This window comes from Catharus ustulatus, chromosome 17 (genome assembly GCF_009819885.2).
Source record: "Catharus ustulatus isolate bCatUst1 chromosome 17, bCatUst1.pri.v2, whole genome shotgun sequence".
In the NCBI taxonomy this organism is placed as follows: Eukaryota; Metazoa; Chordata; class Aves; order Passeriformes; family Turdidae; genus Catharus; species Catharus ustulatus.
Genome location: NC_046237.1, coordinates 13,897,842 through 13,915,320, shown reverse-complemented (window position 1 = coordinate 13,915,320; position 17,479 = coordinate 13,897,842). Strand labels below are relative to the sequence as shown.

Sequence of the window (17,479 nt, the reverse complement as noted above, 5' to 3'; positions counted from 1 at the left end):
TTCCAAGTATCTAAAGACTTTATTATTGTACAGCAGAGGAATGGCTGGATGGGGGCACTGGGATAAATCCCAAGCTCCAGATCAGCAGCGTATTCCCATACCAATGGCCATGAATGTCCCAAATGTCCCACCGCTTTGCATCATCGTTTTGCCAACTCCACCCATCAGCTCTCGTCCTCTCATGCCAATCCTGAGATAAAGAAAACCACAGGGATTATATAAAAGCTGAAATCTGACAGGTCACACACACGCAGCAGAAAACATCTGAGACAATCAGCTCATGGTTGTAAATTGAACACTTCTTCAGTCTAAATCTGTGCAATTGTACAGCTGCTGCCTCCCCAGAGACTGGCAGCAGTGGCCTGTGCTACTGCAGGGGCTCTTAGGTGGCCCTCACCAATGGCCCATGGGTATTTTTTTCCAGCAGTGGAACCTTCCTGACGCACCTTTAGTAGGAATAGGTTTGCATCCTGTTCTCCCAAATACCCTTAATACGGGAAAAAAATGCTGTCCAAGTATTTCACTTGCCAGAGTACAAGAAGAGTTACCTGAGGTGTTGTACTGCCATCCTCTCCAGCTGCAGTGACAGTTTTTTTAATATCACAAATTTAAAATTAACTTTCTATTTACTGCTGACTCTTTAATATGGGACACCTGAAAGGCCTAGAAACTTCAAAAGGTGTTTCTGTTCTCCAGTTTTCACTTACCTGAGGTCAGACTAAAACAAAAATAATTATTCTGTCTCAAGAAGGTCTTGTAATATTTGGCTTTTAAGCACTACAGTGAGTTTAGGATCTAAGGAATTTCATGCACTTCACTCTTAAAACATTAAATTTTCCCTTAAAAATGGAACAGCAGAAGTATCTGTCATTCAAGTACAACAGATCCACTCTCACTGGTTCTTCTCTCTAAATCTGTATCTTCTGCCAGCATCATGCTGCTTACCCTCTGGGAACTGAGAGAGCTTAGAAAACTTCAAACTCCCATTGGATTAGGATTTGTGCTTTTTCCTCCCTTATCTCACTACCCAATCATTGCCCATGTTTAATGACGGGTACAAACTATTGAACAGAAAGAGTTCTGCAAAGTATGAAAGAGCTGACTTCAATGATTCTTTGTCCTAGATAATGTGCAAAGGCAGTCAGCAGTGCCAGAGCAAACAAAGCAGCAAGCACAGCTTGTTTTCATGTCAGCATGCTGGCAAGCCTCAGGAGAAGGTGGAATATTGCCCTTCTCCATTGTACAGTGGGACTGTGCCAATGCCAGCCATGTTCTACCTACACTCCTGCCATTCAGACTCAGGGTCAGCTTGGTAACTGCCTCTGTGCAGGGCACGGGACACGCAAAGGGACCACAATGCAGACACTGAGATCTTACAGAGCACCTCAGGAAGTTTTAAGGTCAGGAGAGGGCTACACACGTATCTGCACAGACAATTAATCCAGTTCCTCCTGGAGCTGATCCTCCACAACCTCAGCTTCCCAATGAACCCCCCTTACAAGAGGCAAGAAAAGGTCTATGAAACTGTGACCTCCTAGCATATGGGGCAGCCAGAGGTGATGCCCTGTCAGCACCAGATTCATCTGCTGGAGGCCAGAGCTTACTGCAGTAGCTGGAGTCAGACAAAGTTCCACTCATGTGACTGGCACAGGACCAGACGCAATCCCTTCCCAACCCCAGAGCAGAACCATTTCTATCGCCCTGTCACCCCCTGTCTGTGGAAGCCATTTCCTTGGCGTACCTGAGGCAGGAAAATGTGCCGAACAGCGCTCCTGCAGCCATGCCCACTGCAAAGCCCATCATGAAACCCATCTTTATTCTGTCAAAGCAGCTGGGCTGCGACTGCCCATACGGGCCCACGGTCACAGGCATCTAAAAAAGAAAGGACAATACCCACATCGATTTACTGCTTTGTCTAACAGACTTGTATAACCAAACCGGCCCGTGCAGCTCAGAGCTTCTCGCACGTGCAGCGCTGGAGGTTGTGCTGGCTCCCAGGCTTGTTTCCTTGCCTGTCAGGTGGGAAGGACAAGGAGGGAACGACGGCCTCATCTTCCCTCAACAAGCTCCTGCAAGCGCCCCTGTGGTTGCTGTGGAGGCCGTTTCGGGGCCTCACCCTGGGTGCTGTCTCTGGCGAGCAGCACACAGGGCACCTGACCGCGCCTCCGCTGCTGGTCCGTCCTTCCCGGCTGCCCCCGGTCTGGGAGGCAGAGGAGCGGGCAGTGAACCCACCCTTAAGGAGACCGAGGCCAGGACGGGGACTCAGCGCAAAGGCTCAGGCCGTGGACGCCCCGGGAACGACAGCCATCGCCTGCCGTCCGGCGCAAGAGCTGTCGGGGGCGAACCGGGGTCCTCTGCGAGCGCTTCACCTCATCAGCACCCCGGCCGCCGCCATTCCCAGGCCCGAGCCGCTGCCCTGCCCTGCCCTGCCCGTACCTCGCTAGGCCGCACCGTGCCTCCGCCAGCCTGGCCCCGCTTCCGGCGCGTGCCGTGACGGACCGGAAGGGGCGGGGACGGCCGCGCTGTGCCCGGCGCGCGCCATGCTGCTGTGGCGACGCTTGGCCGCCCTGAGAGGCCAGCGAGCCCCTCGGCGGCTCCGGGCGGGGGGACCAGGACCTGGACTGGGACTGGGATCGGAATCGGGACCGGGACCGGGACCGGGACCAGGACCAGGTAAGGCCGTTGTCAGGCAGAGCCCCTGTCCGCGTAGGGATATTCCCCTGCTCCTGCCAGCCCCTGACAGAAGCTTTCCCTCTCTTTTCCCCTCAGAGCGAACCAGCGATGGCGGCGGTGCTCCTCGGCCGCTTTACATGGATGTCCAGGCCACCACCCCGCTGGTAAGGGCCGCACCGAGCACGGGACGCAGAGCAGGGTCCCCACGCTCCTGGTTCTCTCACCCGAGCGATCGCCTGTGTTCCGAGCTGCCGTGGGGGATAGAGGCGGCACAAGCTGTCCCTGTCACTGCAGGGCCGCCGGGCAGCCCCCGGAAGAGCTGTAGCTGCGCCAGGCAGCCCCCTGGATGGGCAGCCCCAGCGTCGCAGGGCGGGAGCTCACCGACCCCTGCGGGAGTGGGGACAGTTGAGAGAAGCAGTAAGGGAATCCAACCAAAATACTTATATGACGTTTTCCTTAACATTTTAAGATTTGTATTTTTTCTGGTCAGAGGAAAAGAGAGTAGATGGGGCTTGAAGTGACCTGATCTAGTGGAAGGTATGTCCCCGTCCGTGGCAGGGCCGTGGGACAAGATAAGCTTTAAAGGCTTTTCCAACCCAAACCGGTCATGATTTTCTCAAATGGTGCTGTTTTTCTTTGATCTTTAGGGTTACATTCACAGAACATAAGTGCTGAATACTTGTGTTACACATAACATGTAATAGCCTCAAGTTTTCAAGGTCAGGCCTAAGCTAAAGCAAGACACTGCAACAGAAGTGCTGCTGATGCTGTTGCAAGAGGGCATGTCCAGAGGGAACAGATACGGTTTCCCTTCTCCTTTTCTAAGGCTGGGTGCTTTGTGTTCCACAGGATCCCAGAGTGCTGGACAGCATGCTCCCATACCTGACGGCCTACTATGGCAACCCCCACTCCAGGACCCATGCCTACGGCTGGGAGAGCGAGGCTGCCATGGAGAATGCGAGGCGGGTGAGTCTTTGGCTCTCCACGGTTGTGTTGGTTTTCCTGTTGCTGAGGAAAATCAGAGACAAAAGACCTTTAAAAAAAAAAGAGGAAAAAACCCCCGTTCTCTGTGGACTGGATTTAGCAGCTTCCTCTCTGCTTAGCTGTAGTTTTAGTACATTTATTGCACAAAAAGATAGAATCATAGAATATTTCAAGTTGGAAGGATCATCAAGTCCATCTGGCCCTGCACAGGATACCCCAACAATCCCACCATGTACCTGAGAGCACTGTCCAAACACTCCTTGAACTATGGCAGGCTTAAGGCTGTAGCCGCTTCCTCAGGGAACCTGTTCCAGTGCCTAACCACCTTCTGGGTAAAAAATTTTTTTCCTAATATCCAGCCTACACTTCCCCTGACACAACTCTATCTGTTCCCTCAGGCCCTATCACTGGACACCGAGCAGAGAGCTGCCTCTCTGCTGCCCCTCATGAGGAAGCTGCAACCCCCAGTGAGGTCTGACCTCAGCTTTCTCTTCTTCAGACTGAAAGAACCAAATGACCCCAACTGTTTGTTTTACAGACTCTCCTCTGGGCCTTTAACCATTTCATGGCCCTCCTCTGGATGATCTCTAGTAACTTAATATCCTTGTATAGACTTTGCCCCAAACTGCCCCCAGGACTCGAGGTGAGTCCACCCCAGTGCAGAGCAGAGCAGAGCAGGACAGTCACCCCATGCTGGGCCTGATGTCCCCCAGGACAGGGCTGGCCCTTGGGGCTGCCAGGGCATTGCTGGCTCCTGTTCCACTTACCCTCAGCCCAAACTCTCAGGTTTCTGTGGTGCTGCTCTCCAACCTCTTGTTCCCAAATCTATCTGGACACCCAGGGTTGTCCAGTCCCAGGTGCAGAAGCTGACAGTTGCTCCAACAATGAAATTAGTGTAATGGAAATGGCATTATGGACCAATGGACCAGTACTTTAAGTTAAAATTGCCTCAGTATTTTTGGGTTCCTGGTGTCACAAGCATGTTGCTGCTGTCATTGGACTAACTTCATATTTTATCATTCTTCTAATCTTAGATAAGGGTGTTACTAATTTTTTTTTTGAAGTAATGTGTAATGGGGTTTTGTCTACTTAAGCTTTTTTCTCTTTTATAACAGATTAATGCTTAATACCACTCCTAATGACTGTGGATTCCTTGTGTATTTTATTATGCGGATATTTAGACTATTTGTAGCATAACTGTTAGGTACCAGCTATAATCCTTTTGAAGATCAAAAGAGCATTCTTGAAAACATTTCACATGTATTTTGCTGTAGTGAATTCATTGTATGTTTTCTCAACAAGTCAAATTTGTATTCTTTTTAAACAGCAAGTTGCAAACTTAATAGGAGCTGATTCACGGGAAATTATATTTACCAGTGGTGCAACAGAATCTAATAATATGGCAATTAAGGTAAAAGGTTTATACTAATTCTTATTAATTATGTTAAAATTATGTATTTAAGAACTGTATGCATCTCTCAACAATTTAAATGTTAAGATGTTGGAGTAAAACATATTTGCATTTCTGGATTCACTTTTTGTGATACTCTCTTACATACGTGGAGGAAATACATGGATGAGTGTTGTAGTGCCCAGGACATGATTTTGAGGGCAGTGTAAAATATTTCATGTTTATCTTGCAAACACCAAGTACAGGCCTTCTGCTTATATAATTAAAATCTTTATTGCAAAATACAGTGGACATGCGGATTAGAAACTGTCTTCTGATGAAGATTAGGTTGTGTGTATAGTATGTGGTTGTTCAGACTTCTCGGTGTTTATGACTCCACTGCAAAAGTTTTCAAAAAATGCTTTGGTTAATAGCTTCTACAGCTTAACAGTAATAAACATTTTCACAGAGTTTTTAAGAAGTGAGATGCTTTGAAAAGCAGGTGCTGATGGAGATATGTGTTGTGGATTATGTGGATTATTACCTTTTAGATTCATGACCTGGGTCACACAGGAAAGGTCTAAATGAATGATATATAGGTAGTAATTTCTTTATTTCCAATCATACTGTGTAGTGCCTGCTTTCTTCAGTAGCTAATTTCTTTTTCATGGACTGTGCTTGACAGGGTGTTGCAAGGTTCTATAAGTCCAGAAAAAAGCATATCATTACTACACAAACAGAGCACAAATGTGTGTTGGATTCTTGTCGTTCCCTGGAAACAGAAGGTTTTCGCATCACCTATCTACCTGTTAAAAAAAATGGGCTTATAGATCTGAAGGTAAGTTGTTTCTGACAGAAAGAAACTAAAAATAAAAAAAGTTTTTGCTTCAAATTGATGCTCAAAACCTTGTGTCCTCTAGATGAAAAATAAGAAAGGATCATAAATATCATGAAGTAGAATGAGAATCATAGTCAAATCTGTCAGATCTGGGGAAGGATTTTCTGTTCTGTGTAATGCCCTACACTTTTTCTCAACCAAAACATCCACCTCCTAATCCATTGTTGAGCTGCTGCTGTGCAGGTGGAGCTGTTGTATACCCTATAAAGAACCCAGTACTTGAGGCATTGTCTCAGTGATTACGTTACTTCCTATGGCTGTCCATGAGCCACCCCTTCTGTATGTACTGGCTGCAGCCCTGAGATGTAGAAGCTGTATGATTTTAGTTCATCATTGACATCCTGTAGCCCAGGTCAGCAACAATTTTATTCCCAGTCCCTCACCTGCCATGGAGAGTGGTGGTGTGTGTGATAGGACTGAAGGATCAGCCTGTGGGCACAATAATGAATCATGTTTTCTGAACATGTTGCTGCAGGTGTGATGTGACTTTGGTAAAAAGACCAGTTCCTTTACAACCAGCCTCACCTTGGCTAGAAGAAGCGTAAGCTGTTCTGTGGATGATTAACTCATTAAAGAAAAGAGTTCAGAGAAATTTACGGGATACAACAAAGCCTCTTAAGATTTGATTTAATCAAGTGGGGTGGCAGGTGCACCAAAGGGTTAGGACATGCCGAAACACAATTGATTCACTCCTCTTCCTACAGGCATTTAATGTTCACATGGGTTAGTGTTCTCCCCAGGGCTGTTTTACAGAACCCCAGGTGTTTGTTGTCAGTGAGGGACTGATGGTTGAGTTGCTGGTAAATTGAAGATGTGCACAGGAATCCTGCTTTTCTGTTAATCACAACTTCTGTCACTCTTAATCTTTCACCAGGAGCTGGAGGCTGCATTCCAGCCAGATACAAGTTTGGTTTCTGTAATGACTGTAAATAATGAAATAGGAGTAAAGCAGCCAATTCATGACATTGGTAAGTACACTGTGGCTTCTAGATACCAGCTAAGGTTGCTTCTGCTTCATTTTAATTAATGTTTTCATCCTCAAATGGTACTGATGCACCTAAAAGATCAGGTGTAATATAGCTAAGGAAAAAATAATAACATAAATATTTTAAAATAAAAAAATGTAATAGAAATAAATAATACTGCTGTCCCAAATAAAAACTGATTTCAAAAGGGAAATGAGAATGAAATTCAGTACCTTTATGGTGAGCATTGCAGCAATCATTGCTCTGGATGGATCAGCTGCGATTCATTGGATTTTATGATGGATGAAAAAATTGTGCAGAATAACTGGCCAAAATTGAGTTTGTATACTATAATGATTTAGTGAGGACTTACAGTGTTTAGAGGAGAAATGTGCAGGAGTGGGAGAGGATGGTGAGCACCACACTTGGACAATCCTTCCCCCAGTATTGTCGTATATAGTCATGAACAATTCCTTTGTAGGCCAAAAGGCCACTGAAGAGCTACGCTTCTGGAACAGGAGGGAGGGAGAGAGTGAACCAGGCTCTGAGCCAGCAGGTGGAGTGACAGGGACCTCAGAGCAGAGGAAGGGACACCTTGGAGAACCATGGTTGTTGGAGCAAGGAGGGTGAACAGTTGCCTCCCTGATGATGCTCCAGGTCCTGGATCCCAGATGCTTTATTGATAAAGTTTCCTGTGATGTGTAGCAAAACATACACCCTTTCTGTCCTGGTTTCACCCTAGCTGGCAATCAAGCACCTTGCAGCTGCTCACTCACTCCTCCACCAGCAGGACTGGGGAGATAACCAGAATGGTAAAAGCTAGGAAACTCACGGGTTGAGATCAAGACAGTTTAATATGGAAAGCAAAAACCATGCACACAAGCAAAGAAAAACAAGGAATTATATATACTGCTTCCCGTGGGCAGGCAAGTGTTTGTCCACCTCCAGGAGAGCAGGGCCCCATCCCACACAGTGGTGACTTGGGAACACAAACCATCACCAAACGTCTCCCCCTTCCACCTTCTTCCTCCCAGCTTTCTATACTGAATGTGTATGACCTATGTCATATGGTCTGGAATGTCCCTTTGGTAAATTTGGGTCACCTGTCTTGGCTGTGTCTCCTCCCAGCCTCCCACGTACTCCCAGCCCTCTTGCCAGCATGGCTGTTCGAGGGGCAGAAGAGCCCTTGGCTCTGTGCAAGCCCTGGTCAGCAATATCAGAAACATCTCTCTAAACATCATTGTGTTCAGCACAAATCCAACACACAGCCCTGTACTAGCCACTGTGGAGAAAGTTAGCCCTACCCCAGCCAAATCCAGCACACCTTCATTTTCAAGATTTCCTTTCATAAGATGTTTGAGTTTTTAGATAATGTTTTGCCTTTGGCTCTCCTCTGGAGTAGATACTCCATAGGGTATTGTTTTCTTAGGCTGTGGCAGGCATCTTGTGCACCTGATTTTCCTCTTGCTTAGCTGCTGCATTTTTTTTTCTTCATTAAGCTCAAAGCAGCATTTTTGTCAAGATTTTTCAAGGTTCGTTTCTTCGTTGACAAGCGTTTGACCTCAGCAAGTTGCTTATAGACCCAAGGATTTTTATTTTCCTCCTGTGCTTATACTGTCAAGGTCCTTATTATGGTCCCGTATTTAAATGTCAGAGACAGCTGGTGCCAGCTCTAGTTCCCCCAGTATGTTCTCAAAACACCTTGATAACAGGTTCAACAGGCCAGGCCTGAGGCCCTGTTACCATGTGGCCTGCTATTGCCTGTGGCCTGACCTTGCTGGATGAGGAGGGTTACTTATCCTGGGAAGTATCATGTTGAAGCTCTTGCACAGAGGACAGGTCTTGGATGCAGCTGTGCAGGTTCTGTGGATGATGCATTGTGATTTTTTTGGTGACAAAAATAAGTAATAGTTACTTTTACTGCCCCTTCAAAATACATTATTTTGTCCCTTCATATATTTTAGTGTAGTGATGTTCTAGTCAGGCTCAATTTACTTCAGGTGGTCATAGTGTGTGTGATACAATTCTGAAAATGTTCTTGAAGCTGAGTGTTGGAAAACTTGGAATATAGAGGAAATGACATAAAAATACATGGCAAATACAAACTTGAAAGGAAGGCTAGATTGTATTGGACATTTAGAAGAAAAAGAACCAAGAAAAAACAATTTTTCCAACTGTGGAGTCATTCCTGTGTGGAGACTTTGATATTCCATGCAACCATTTATTCTTAAACTTGTTAGGTGTGGTCTTGGAAATAATCTCAATTCTTAACAGAACACTTTTTAACTTCTCAACTGAAGAAATTCACTGTAGTCTTACCTGCCTAAACCTGTGCCAAGGCATCAGCTACAGTAGCCCCTGCACAGTTTAGTCACTTCACTGTAAAAGGAACATCACAACCCCCATTTCTTCTTTTGTCACCTCAGATACCTCAATAACTTACTGTTGTTTTAGATTCACTGATGCTTTAGATCCATTGCTGAAATCCTTGGGATCGTAGCAATTAGTTAAGATAATCTGGTTTTGCTTTGGTGTTTTTATTACAGGTGAGATCTGCCGTGCACATAAGGTTTTCTTCCACACGGATGCTGCACAAGCGATTGGTAAAATTCCTATGGACGTCAACAACATGAAAATTGACCTAATGAGCATCAGTGGCCATAAAATTTATGGGCCTAAAGGTATTCACTGAGGTGCTTTATAGGGAATTGTTGTTTCCATACCTACCTTAAGGTATGAGCAAGGTAGGTTCACACACACGAGGTGTGAAGTCAAACCCATTTGTCATAATGTCAGTTACTTAAGCTGTAAAAAACTGTTCTGTGTGGTGTTGGACTGACTTCAGAGTAGCTTAGGCAGTGCTGCCAGAGTAGAGCTGCAGTAAGTGGATCTTCGGTGCTAGATGGGTTAAAGTGGCTTCACTGAAGGAAGAAACGGTGTTGCATTATAGTGGTGGAAGCATTACAGTAGTGGGGTTTTCAGGAGTCATCTGCTTGGTGTGAAGCAGAAGCAATGCTGAAATGATTGAAATGAAATCACTTGGTTATAGGGCAAAGTTTAGACCAGAGTGTGACTTGCAAAAAGGAGACCAAAAAGGTAACTAAATGGTGATTTTTAGTTTTTTTCTACTTCCAGTGGCTTCATTCCCCCAACTCCATTTGTGCATTGTCTTTGCAGAATGGGGTTTAATACCCAGTTATGGATTTTTCTGGTTGACTCACAAATACTAAAAGTCCAAAAGTCAAGGTCCTTTTTGTTTGTGACAGTGGGTGTTAGAGAGCCAGAAATCAGGTTTGCTGTATGTTATGTGCCATTTGGAAACAAAAGACAAAATTCTTACTTTTCAGCATTTTTTTTCTGTATGAGTTCTGCTGAGAGCTGAAGACATTATCTCTGGACAAGAGCTAAGTAATTTTGCACAGATGACAGACATAAATTTTCACCGTTTGTTATGTCTGGGAGTTGCAGCTGTCCTTCCTGTGTTGACAGTCACTCCTTAAGTGTACCAGGGCACTTGAAGACGTGAAAATTTGGGTTCTAGAGGAGGAGGGTAGAACATTAAATTGATGGACTAGCAAAACTGGCTCATCTAATCCACCTGCTGAAAATTGTTGCCACTAATGAATCTTCCTAATGAGAAGAAAGGGAGAGGGCTCCTGGTACTGGTGCTGGCCGTGGAAAGAATTTGGAAGTCAGTACGAGAACATTAGTGAATGCACATAAAAACTTCAGTGCAAGGGGGTGAACTTCAGCTGTGTACAGGAATTGTGGGAAGGAAGGGAAGTGCTGAGTCGTTGGGTGACTGAAGCAGAGTGGAAGAAACTGAGCTCCCATGGCTGAAGCTCTCTGAGCCTGAACATGATCACTGGGGACCAACACCTATTTCCTAGAAAATAATACTGAACTTGTTAGCTTTATTTGTGTCCAGTTAAGTGTCCACGTGTGTGTTTGCTGTGGAAATAAGGAATGCTACCAAAGCTTAGAGTCCCTGTTCATAATTTCAGATTTATTATTTTTTCCTGGGCATATGGTAAAACAGCTTTCCTTGCTTCCAAGGGGTTGGTGCTCTCTATGTTCGCCGCCGACCACGCGTCAGGCTGGAACCCCTGCAGAGTGGGGGTGGCCAGGAGAGAGGATTGCGGTCTGGGACTGTGCCCACACCTCTAGCAGTGGGACTGGGGGCAGCATGTGAAGTGGCGCAGCAAGAGATGGAGGTATGTGCAACAAGACTCTTGTCCTGGGTTCCGGAAAATACTCTAACAGCACCATTTAGGTCTTGAATTCCTTAGGTCTTTTTGCATCCATGTAACTGAATTAAATTTGATTCTCATGTTTTAGCATTAAGTGAATATTTTGAGAATTTAAGGGATGTTTTTGGGTAATTGTAAGTTCTTTCTAAAGTTTATTTTCTCTTGAAGTGGTTGAGTCATAGTTTTCTACAACAAGGCTACAATTGACAGTTTTAGTGAAATATGGCTTTTATGTGCTTGTATTTACTTCTCCATTGTGCACAGCAGCATCTTTGAAATGACTGTCATGTTTATGTAATGTATATTGTAAAATAAGACTTCTCAGTCCATTATTATATATTATTATATGTATAGTAACTATTAAGTATAAGTTCAAGTTTCTGCAGCTTTGCAACTAAGAATTTAACTTGGACAGTAAAGTTTACTTGCTAGGTCTGGTGTTGGAGCCTCTGTATGCTCTTACATTGGTTTGTGGCACCAATGCCTTCCTTACAGCTGGAATGTAAAAAATACTTACAGTGACAATGGGATGCATAGGCCAGATATCTGCACCCAAAGGATCAAGCTTCTTTCCAGGAGACAGGCAGAATTCCACCATCTGAGCTGTGTGGTTATGGAAATTGAGGCTAGGGAACCTGCAGAGTCTGAATTCTGCACAAGCCTCAGATTTAGATTCTTCTCCTTGCTTGACAGAATTAAGGCGTTTTAAAACCAATTGGTGTTGGAGCTAGCCTGGTTTTCTTTTAACTTGTTCAGGTGTAAACAAACATGAATTGCATGTGTGTGTGGCCAGTTCTGTGTGCCAAAGCTGATCTTAGACCTTACTGCTTTTTTGGTATAAATGACCTCATTTATCAGTCCAGATCAAGACATTTCATGTGGGCAGTTTTCACCATGCAGGTTACTTATTGTAAAAGCTGAGTTCATAGTAATTTGAAAGTCTGTCTTACTGTGGGATAAATCGAGAGCTCCTAGGAAATAAGAGGCACTTGCTGTAATAGGTGCCCTGTCTTGTTGCAAAGTGCATCATCTTCTGCATTGCCTAACTTGTCTTTAAACCCAAAGAACTCAGTGCTTTAATGAATGTCAGTTTGGCAGCTTATGTATGTGGAACTTTCAGAATAGTTTGAAACATTTATGAAGACTGAGCTAGCTAGGAGCCAAGGAGTTATTATCTTTTAAAACAGTATCTAGAGTGGGAAAAGTTTGACAGTTTAAGTTTCAGCTGTGTTCTTTACATTTTCTGGCCAAACCCAGTTACTTCTGCTTGCAGCTAGTGACATGAAGCAGTTTGAGTGTGGTCAGACTGTACTGTGTTTATTATTTGTGTCTTTTCTGGTTTCTCTGCTAGTATGACCATAAGCGAATCTCCCAGCTGGCAGAACGACTGGTTACAAAAATAATGAGTGAAGTTCCTGATGTGGTGATGAATGGAGATCAAAAGGATCGTTATCCAGGTAACTCAAGCAAAATTTGGAGCCCTTTGTACTATCTGGCTCCTTGGTGTTAATGGCTGTGGCTGAATAATGCACTTGAGCACATGGTGCAAGTCCTGCCTTACAGGGAGCAATTTGCCTGAGATTTTAGTTGATGGATTCTTTTTTGTATTTCATTTTTTGTATGTAGGATGCATCAATTTATCTTTTGCATATGTGGAAGGGGAGAGTCTTCTGATGGCTCTGAAAGATGTGGCTCTGTCTTCAGGAAGGTATGTGGAATGTATGGGAAAAATAGTGTATTTTTGAGAGAAAACAGCATCTGCTAATGAAGGTAAAAGCTAAGTAGTAGTCTCCTCTTTGCCCCATATTTCAGTTACTGAGTCAGTTGAATTGTATATTCAGTTAATGAGTCAGCCTGACATTGATTACAGTAATTTCATGACCATAAGGCGCACTGGACTATAAGGCGCACCCCAAGGAGTCGGCAAAATTCGCAACTTTGTAGATCATATGAGGTGCACCGGACTATAGGGCGCACTTTTTTTTTGCAGCGAGGCTCTGCCCCCAGCTCCTCCTGCGCGGTTGCTGGCCGAGGCCCCGCCTCAACCTGGCAGCCATGGGCTCCCGGGCCTGCCTCCACCCAGCAGCTATGGGTCCCCGGGCCTGCCTGAACCCGGGAGGGGTGGTGCCGTGGGCCCCCAGGCCCCCTCCACCTGGCAGGGGCGGTGCCGCGGGCCCCTGGGCCCACCCCCACCCGGCAGCCATGGGCCTCCAGGCCCGCCTCCACCCGGCTGCCGCAGCACTGCTGGCTCCCCCCACGACTCATGGCTCACACTTCCGGGGTGGCAAATGTCGCAACTTTGTACATCATATAAGGCACACTGGATTATAAGGCACACTTCCGGGTTCGGGTGAAAATTTTAGTCAAAAGGATGAGCCTTATAGTCGTGAAATTACTGTACATTCTGCAGTGGTGTTTAAGTGACACATTTCAACTGAAGGTGAAATTTACTTGTCCTGAAGAAAAAAACAACAAACAAAACCAAACAAAATAACAACCAAAAATATCCTAACAAAAAGACCCCCACAAAACCACAAAAACTAACTCAGAAATTCCTACCTACCAACCTTGCAAACTGGTTATTTGAGTAGCCTTGACTTGTACTGGTGACACTTTTGTTCTGAAGGCCACCAAGATTTGAACAGCTTCTGTCCTTTGGCAGGTTTTAACTGCAATTAGTGAGGCTGGGCACATATGTGAAGTAAATCAGCTCATAGTTCCTGTGTTAAATGCAAAAGCAAGAAAGAAAATTTCATGTGCTTTTATGGAGCTATCCTGACTACAGGAGTGATGAGTAATTCAGTTACCAAGACAAACCTGATGTTCATGACGAAATGAGTAGAGTGTAAGGATGCCCCTCCTCTCCTTCTCTCACCTTTGAGAACAAAGTGGTCAGCATATCCTAATTAGAAGCTGGTTAGCACTATGAGCTGGAAGAACAAGTCTTCACATGATCATCCCTTAAGACAAACACTTCTGTAATGTGAAGATCTCTTCTGTGTCTTTACTTTGTGCACTGGGGAGCTGTTTACAGCTCTCCAGTTGGCAGTAAAAACTGAGTCACGGCGTGTAACCAGTTCTGTGTACTGCTGCAAGGTGGAAGCTCTCTCTGTTGACAACTGCAAACATCTTGCTCTAGATCCCTCTGTGCACTGTCTTTCTTTTATTTGTTCTGCTCCAAACAGCAGCTTGTGAAGTCTTTTATTTTCCCTTTTATGTTACTGGTGTGTTATCTTCTCTGGATAGTTTCTGTCTTTGTCTTTTTTTCACAGCCTCTACTTCAACTACCTCTTAATCTGCATTCCTGCTGCCTCTATGTGGCATTTTGTTTATTCTTGTGTATTATCTGTATTCTCTCTCCTTTCCTTATGCTCCTAATCTGTTACTCTCATTTATTGATAATGCCTGCCCCTTTTATTCTTTTTTCTTCAGTAGCAGAAATACCATTTTACTTGCTTGTATTCACTTGTGGTTTCTAGGAGGCTGGGGAAGCTGATACAGAGTGTTGTAAAGGGGTAGGTGATCTGTTCCGTGTTGGAGGAGATGAAGTAAAAGTCTGACGTTTCCCTGCCTTCCCTTTCCCAGTGCTTGCACATCAGCCTCTCTGGAGCCTTCCTATGTTTTGCGGGCAATCGGAACAGATGAAGACTTGGCTCACTCATCTATAAGGTGTGGTGTGGTCTGCCCTAATGCTTCCAAAAATTTTTCTTTCCTGATAAGAGTAAATGGTGTATTTGTTCCACCCCCTCCACATGCTCGTTACTCAGTTCCTTAATGATTTTCTTTTGTTTTAGGTTTGGCATTGGTCGTTTCACTACAGAAGAAGAAGTGGATTATACAGTGCAGAAATGCATACAGCACGTGAAGAGGCTGAGGGAAATGAGGTGAGACATTGTCTTGTTGAACACAAATACTTCTTAGGTGTGATAATCATGGGAAGAATTGGATTTACTTAGTTGAAAGTATTGGCTTCAGAGATCTGGTGGTGTTTCTCTATATCAGCAACAGTGTCCCCCAAGTAGGTAGGAGCCTGATTTTAACATTAGTGACAAACTTCTAAGGAAACAAACCTGAAACCAAACCTTTTCCCAGATCCTGCCTTTATCAGAGAAAGAATATGAGTAGGGCAGGCACATAGAGCAGTTCTTAGGAGATTTTAAGCCAGAGCTGGTATTACTGAGTTAATGTATTGATAAGTTGTTTTATTCTGTAAAACTGAAAGAATGGTGACTCATCTAGAAAGGGTTCCGTCTCAGAGACACCAGTGCTTTATGCTGAAAGTGGGAGCAGGAAATGAGGTGGAGCAGTTTCCCTCTCATCTCTTGTATTTTTGGTTGAGAACACAGTTGAGGGCTGATCACCTGAAGCTCACTGACCTCCAAGAGGACAAGACAGGCAGATAGATATCTCCTAATTCCTTGTGTCATTGATAAAATCTGTTTAATTATTGTTGATGATGTCCTTTGCATTTTAGCTAGCCCTCAGTTTTCTCCTTTTCTTTACAGCCCTCTCTGGGAAATGGTGCAGGATGGAATTGACCTCAAAAGCATTAAATGGACTCAGCACTGAGAAAGCATCGCTATCCATGGACTAGATATGGATTAAAATGCATTTTTCTGTACAGTCTTAGGCAAATTATGCAGCGCTTCTGTTTTCTGACACTTGCAATTTGACTGGAGAATTACCCTTTCAGACCACAAAATCTAAGAAGCCAAAAATGAAACTAGTTTTTATCATGGAGAAAGGCAGGCTAATCCGACACTCACTGTGTTTCTGTTGACACACAGAAATTTATGCTAAAACGTAATTTATTCAGAAATGTGTTTTCTAATGAGAAAATGAAATCAAAATGAAATGTTATTCCCAGGCCACTGAATTCTGGCAGGAGGTTGCTTCTCAATGTAAATCACCTCAAGTCACTATTATGTTTGCACCACAGACCTGCTGCCAATTTGTTCTGTTTGAGGTGGGTGTCCTGCAACATCAACTGCGTTTTGCCTCTCAAATGCCTTGTACTGCAAGAAATTCTCAGATAGGAGAACACTTGGATCTCTGGAGGAAAGGGATGCCTCAGTGTGGCTATATGCCTTCATAGATAAGTTGTATGTGCAGTTAACTTTTTTTTTTCCTGAAATTGAGTATTTTTGGCTCATTTTCCTTTTTTTTGTGTGTGTGCATCTTTTTGTGTGTGTGTGTGTGCATTAATCCAAAAGATTCTTCTATGTTCCAGAGTTTATGATACAATCGTGATGCACTTTGCTGTCCCCTCCATTGGGTTATTTCCATGCAATTGTTTCTCAGTGAGGAAAGAAAACTTGAATGACTGGGGGAGCGGATAGGCAGAATATGTCAGCTTTGGTGGCAGCACCAGTTAGGTGGGATTACGAGTGGTAGAGGTGGTGGGGAGAGCAGACATAGTACAATGTATTAAGGCAGTGTGGGGTTTGGGGTTTTTTTTCTTGTTTTGTTTTTTTTTTCTCCTCTTGTCATGAGACTTTTGGTGTTACTTGGTTTGCCTATGGATCCTTGATTTCTGTCACTGCAAGGAGTCTGCCCAGCTCAGCCTGTTTATTTTGTCTGGAGATAAGAACACCTGGCACTGAAATTTTCTTTGTCTCAAGAATGTACTGTCTGACTGGAGATTCGCATGGGAATCTGTTCCCTGCACATGCCAGGGGAAGTATCTGTTAAAAAGGGTTTGATGAGATCATTTCATATCAGTGTTTCTCCTTTCTTATCTTCGGTGATATTTCCAGTAAGAAACCTTACCGTGTATGGCAAAGTGCCTTTTATTCAGTGCATAAACAAAGAGCTCTCAAATTAGTTGTGTTGATTGATGGATGCTGTGTTAGCTGTTGAATTTGGTATACCCCATAGACAATATGTTCACCTTCAGTTTGGGATGGAACCTACCTCGAGGATCAACCGTGTCGTGTAAAAGCTGAAGCTGAATCTCACAAAGTGAATTGTGTTACCGAAACTTGTGCATTTTTTTTGTTACTAAAGACAGATTTCATTGTTTGTAATGCAAAGCTAATCCTTGGTTGTTCTATTTGAAATGACTAGCTTTAGCAGTTTTAATATTGTAGTGCTGCACCTTATACTTCATCACAATATTTTTTAAACTACCATATGCATAAGTGCGTTTTAGCGGTGTTGTATGTACTCTATTTCGTCTTTGGGCCACGTATATTTTCTGGATTAAGCATGTGATAACATGCTTTCCTAGCATGTTTTAGAAATACATGTTTATGAATTGTTCTTTGTGTTTTGAGAATGATAAAAAATTACAGATAAGAATTAAACTTGGTTACTGTCA

General features: G+C 44.1%; 2 protein-coding genes across 3 annotated transcripts; one reads left to right on the top strand and one right to left on the bottom strand.

Moving 5' to 3' along the window:
• Positions 1–2,500, bottom strand: ROMO1 (reactive oxygen species modulator 1). Of its 2 annotated transcripts, none has more exons than XM_033074690.2 (3): positions 2,437–2,500; positions 1,742–1,872; positions 1–190 (listed from the first exon to the last, which is right to left on the bottom strand). In XM_033074690.2, exons 2-3 carry the CDS (start codon positions 1,870–1,872, stop codon positions 82–84), a joined length of 240 nt encoding a protein of 79 aa, XP_032930581.1. In that variant the 5' UTR covers positions 2,437–2,500; the 3' UTR covers positions 1–81. The 2 variants fall into 2 exon arrangements, with proteins under 2 accessions (XP_032930581.1, XP_032930582.1); XM_033074691.2 differs by lacking the exon at positions 2,437–2,500 and adding an exon at positions 2,013–2,346.
• A 16-nt stretch (positions 2,501–2,516) lies between these two features.
• NFS1 (NFS1 cysteine desulfurase) lies at positions 2,517–17,479 on the top strand. Its single transcript, XM_033074688.1, has 13 exons — positions 2,517–2,673; positions 2,770–2,837; positions 3,523–3,639; positions 4,985–5,068; positions 5,733–5,885; positions 6,820–6,913; positions 9,457–9,591; positions 10,967–11,124; positions 12,512–12,617; positions 12,787–12,868; positions 14,746–14,829; positions 14,955–15,044; positions 15,666–17,479. Exons 1-13 carry the CDS (start codon positions 2,541–2,543, stop codon positions 15,727–15,729), a joined length of 1,368 nt encoding a protein of 455 aa, XP_032930579.1. The 5' UTR covers positions 2,517–2,540; the 3' UTR covers positions 15,730–17,479.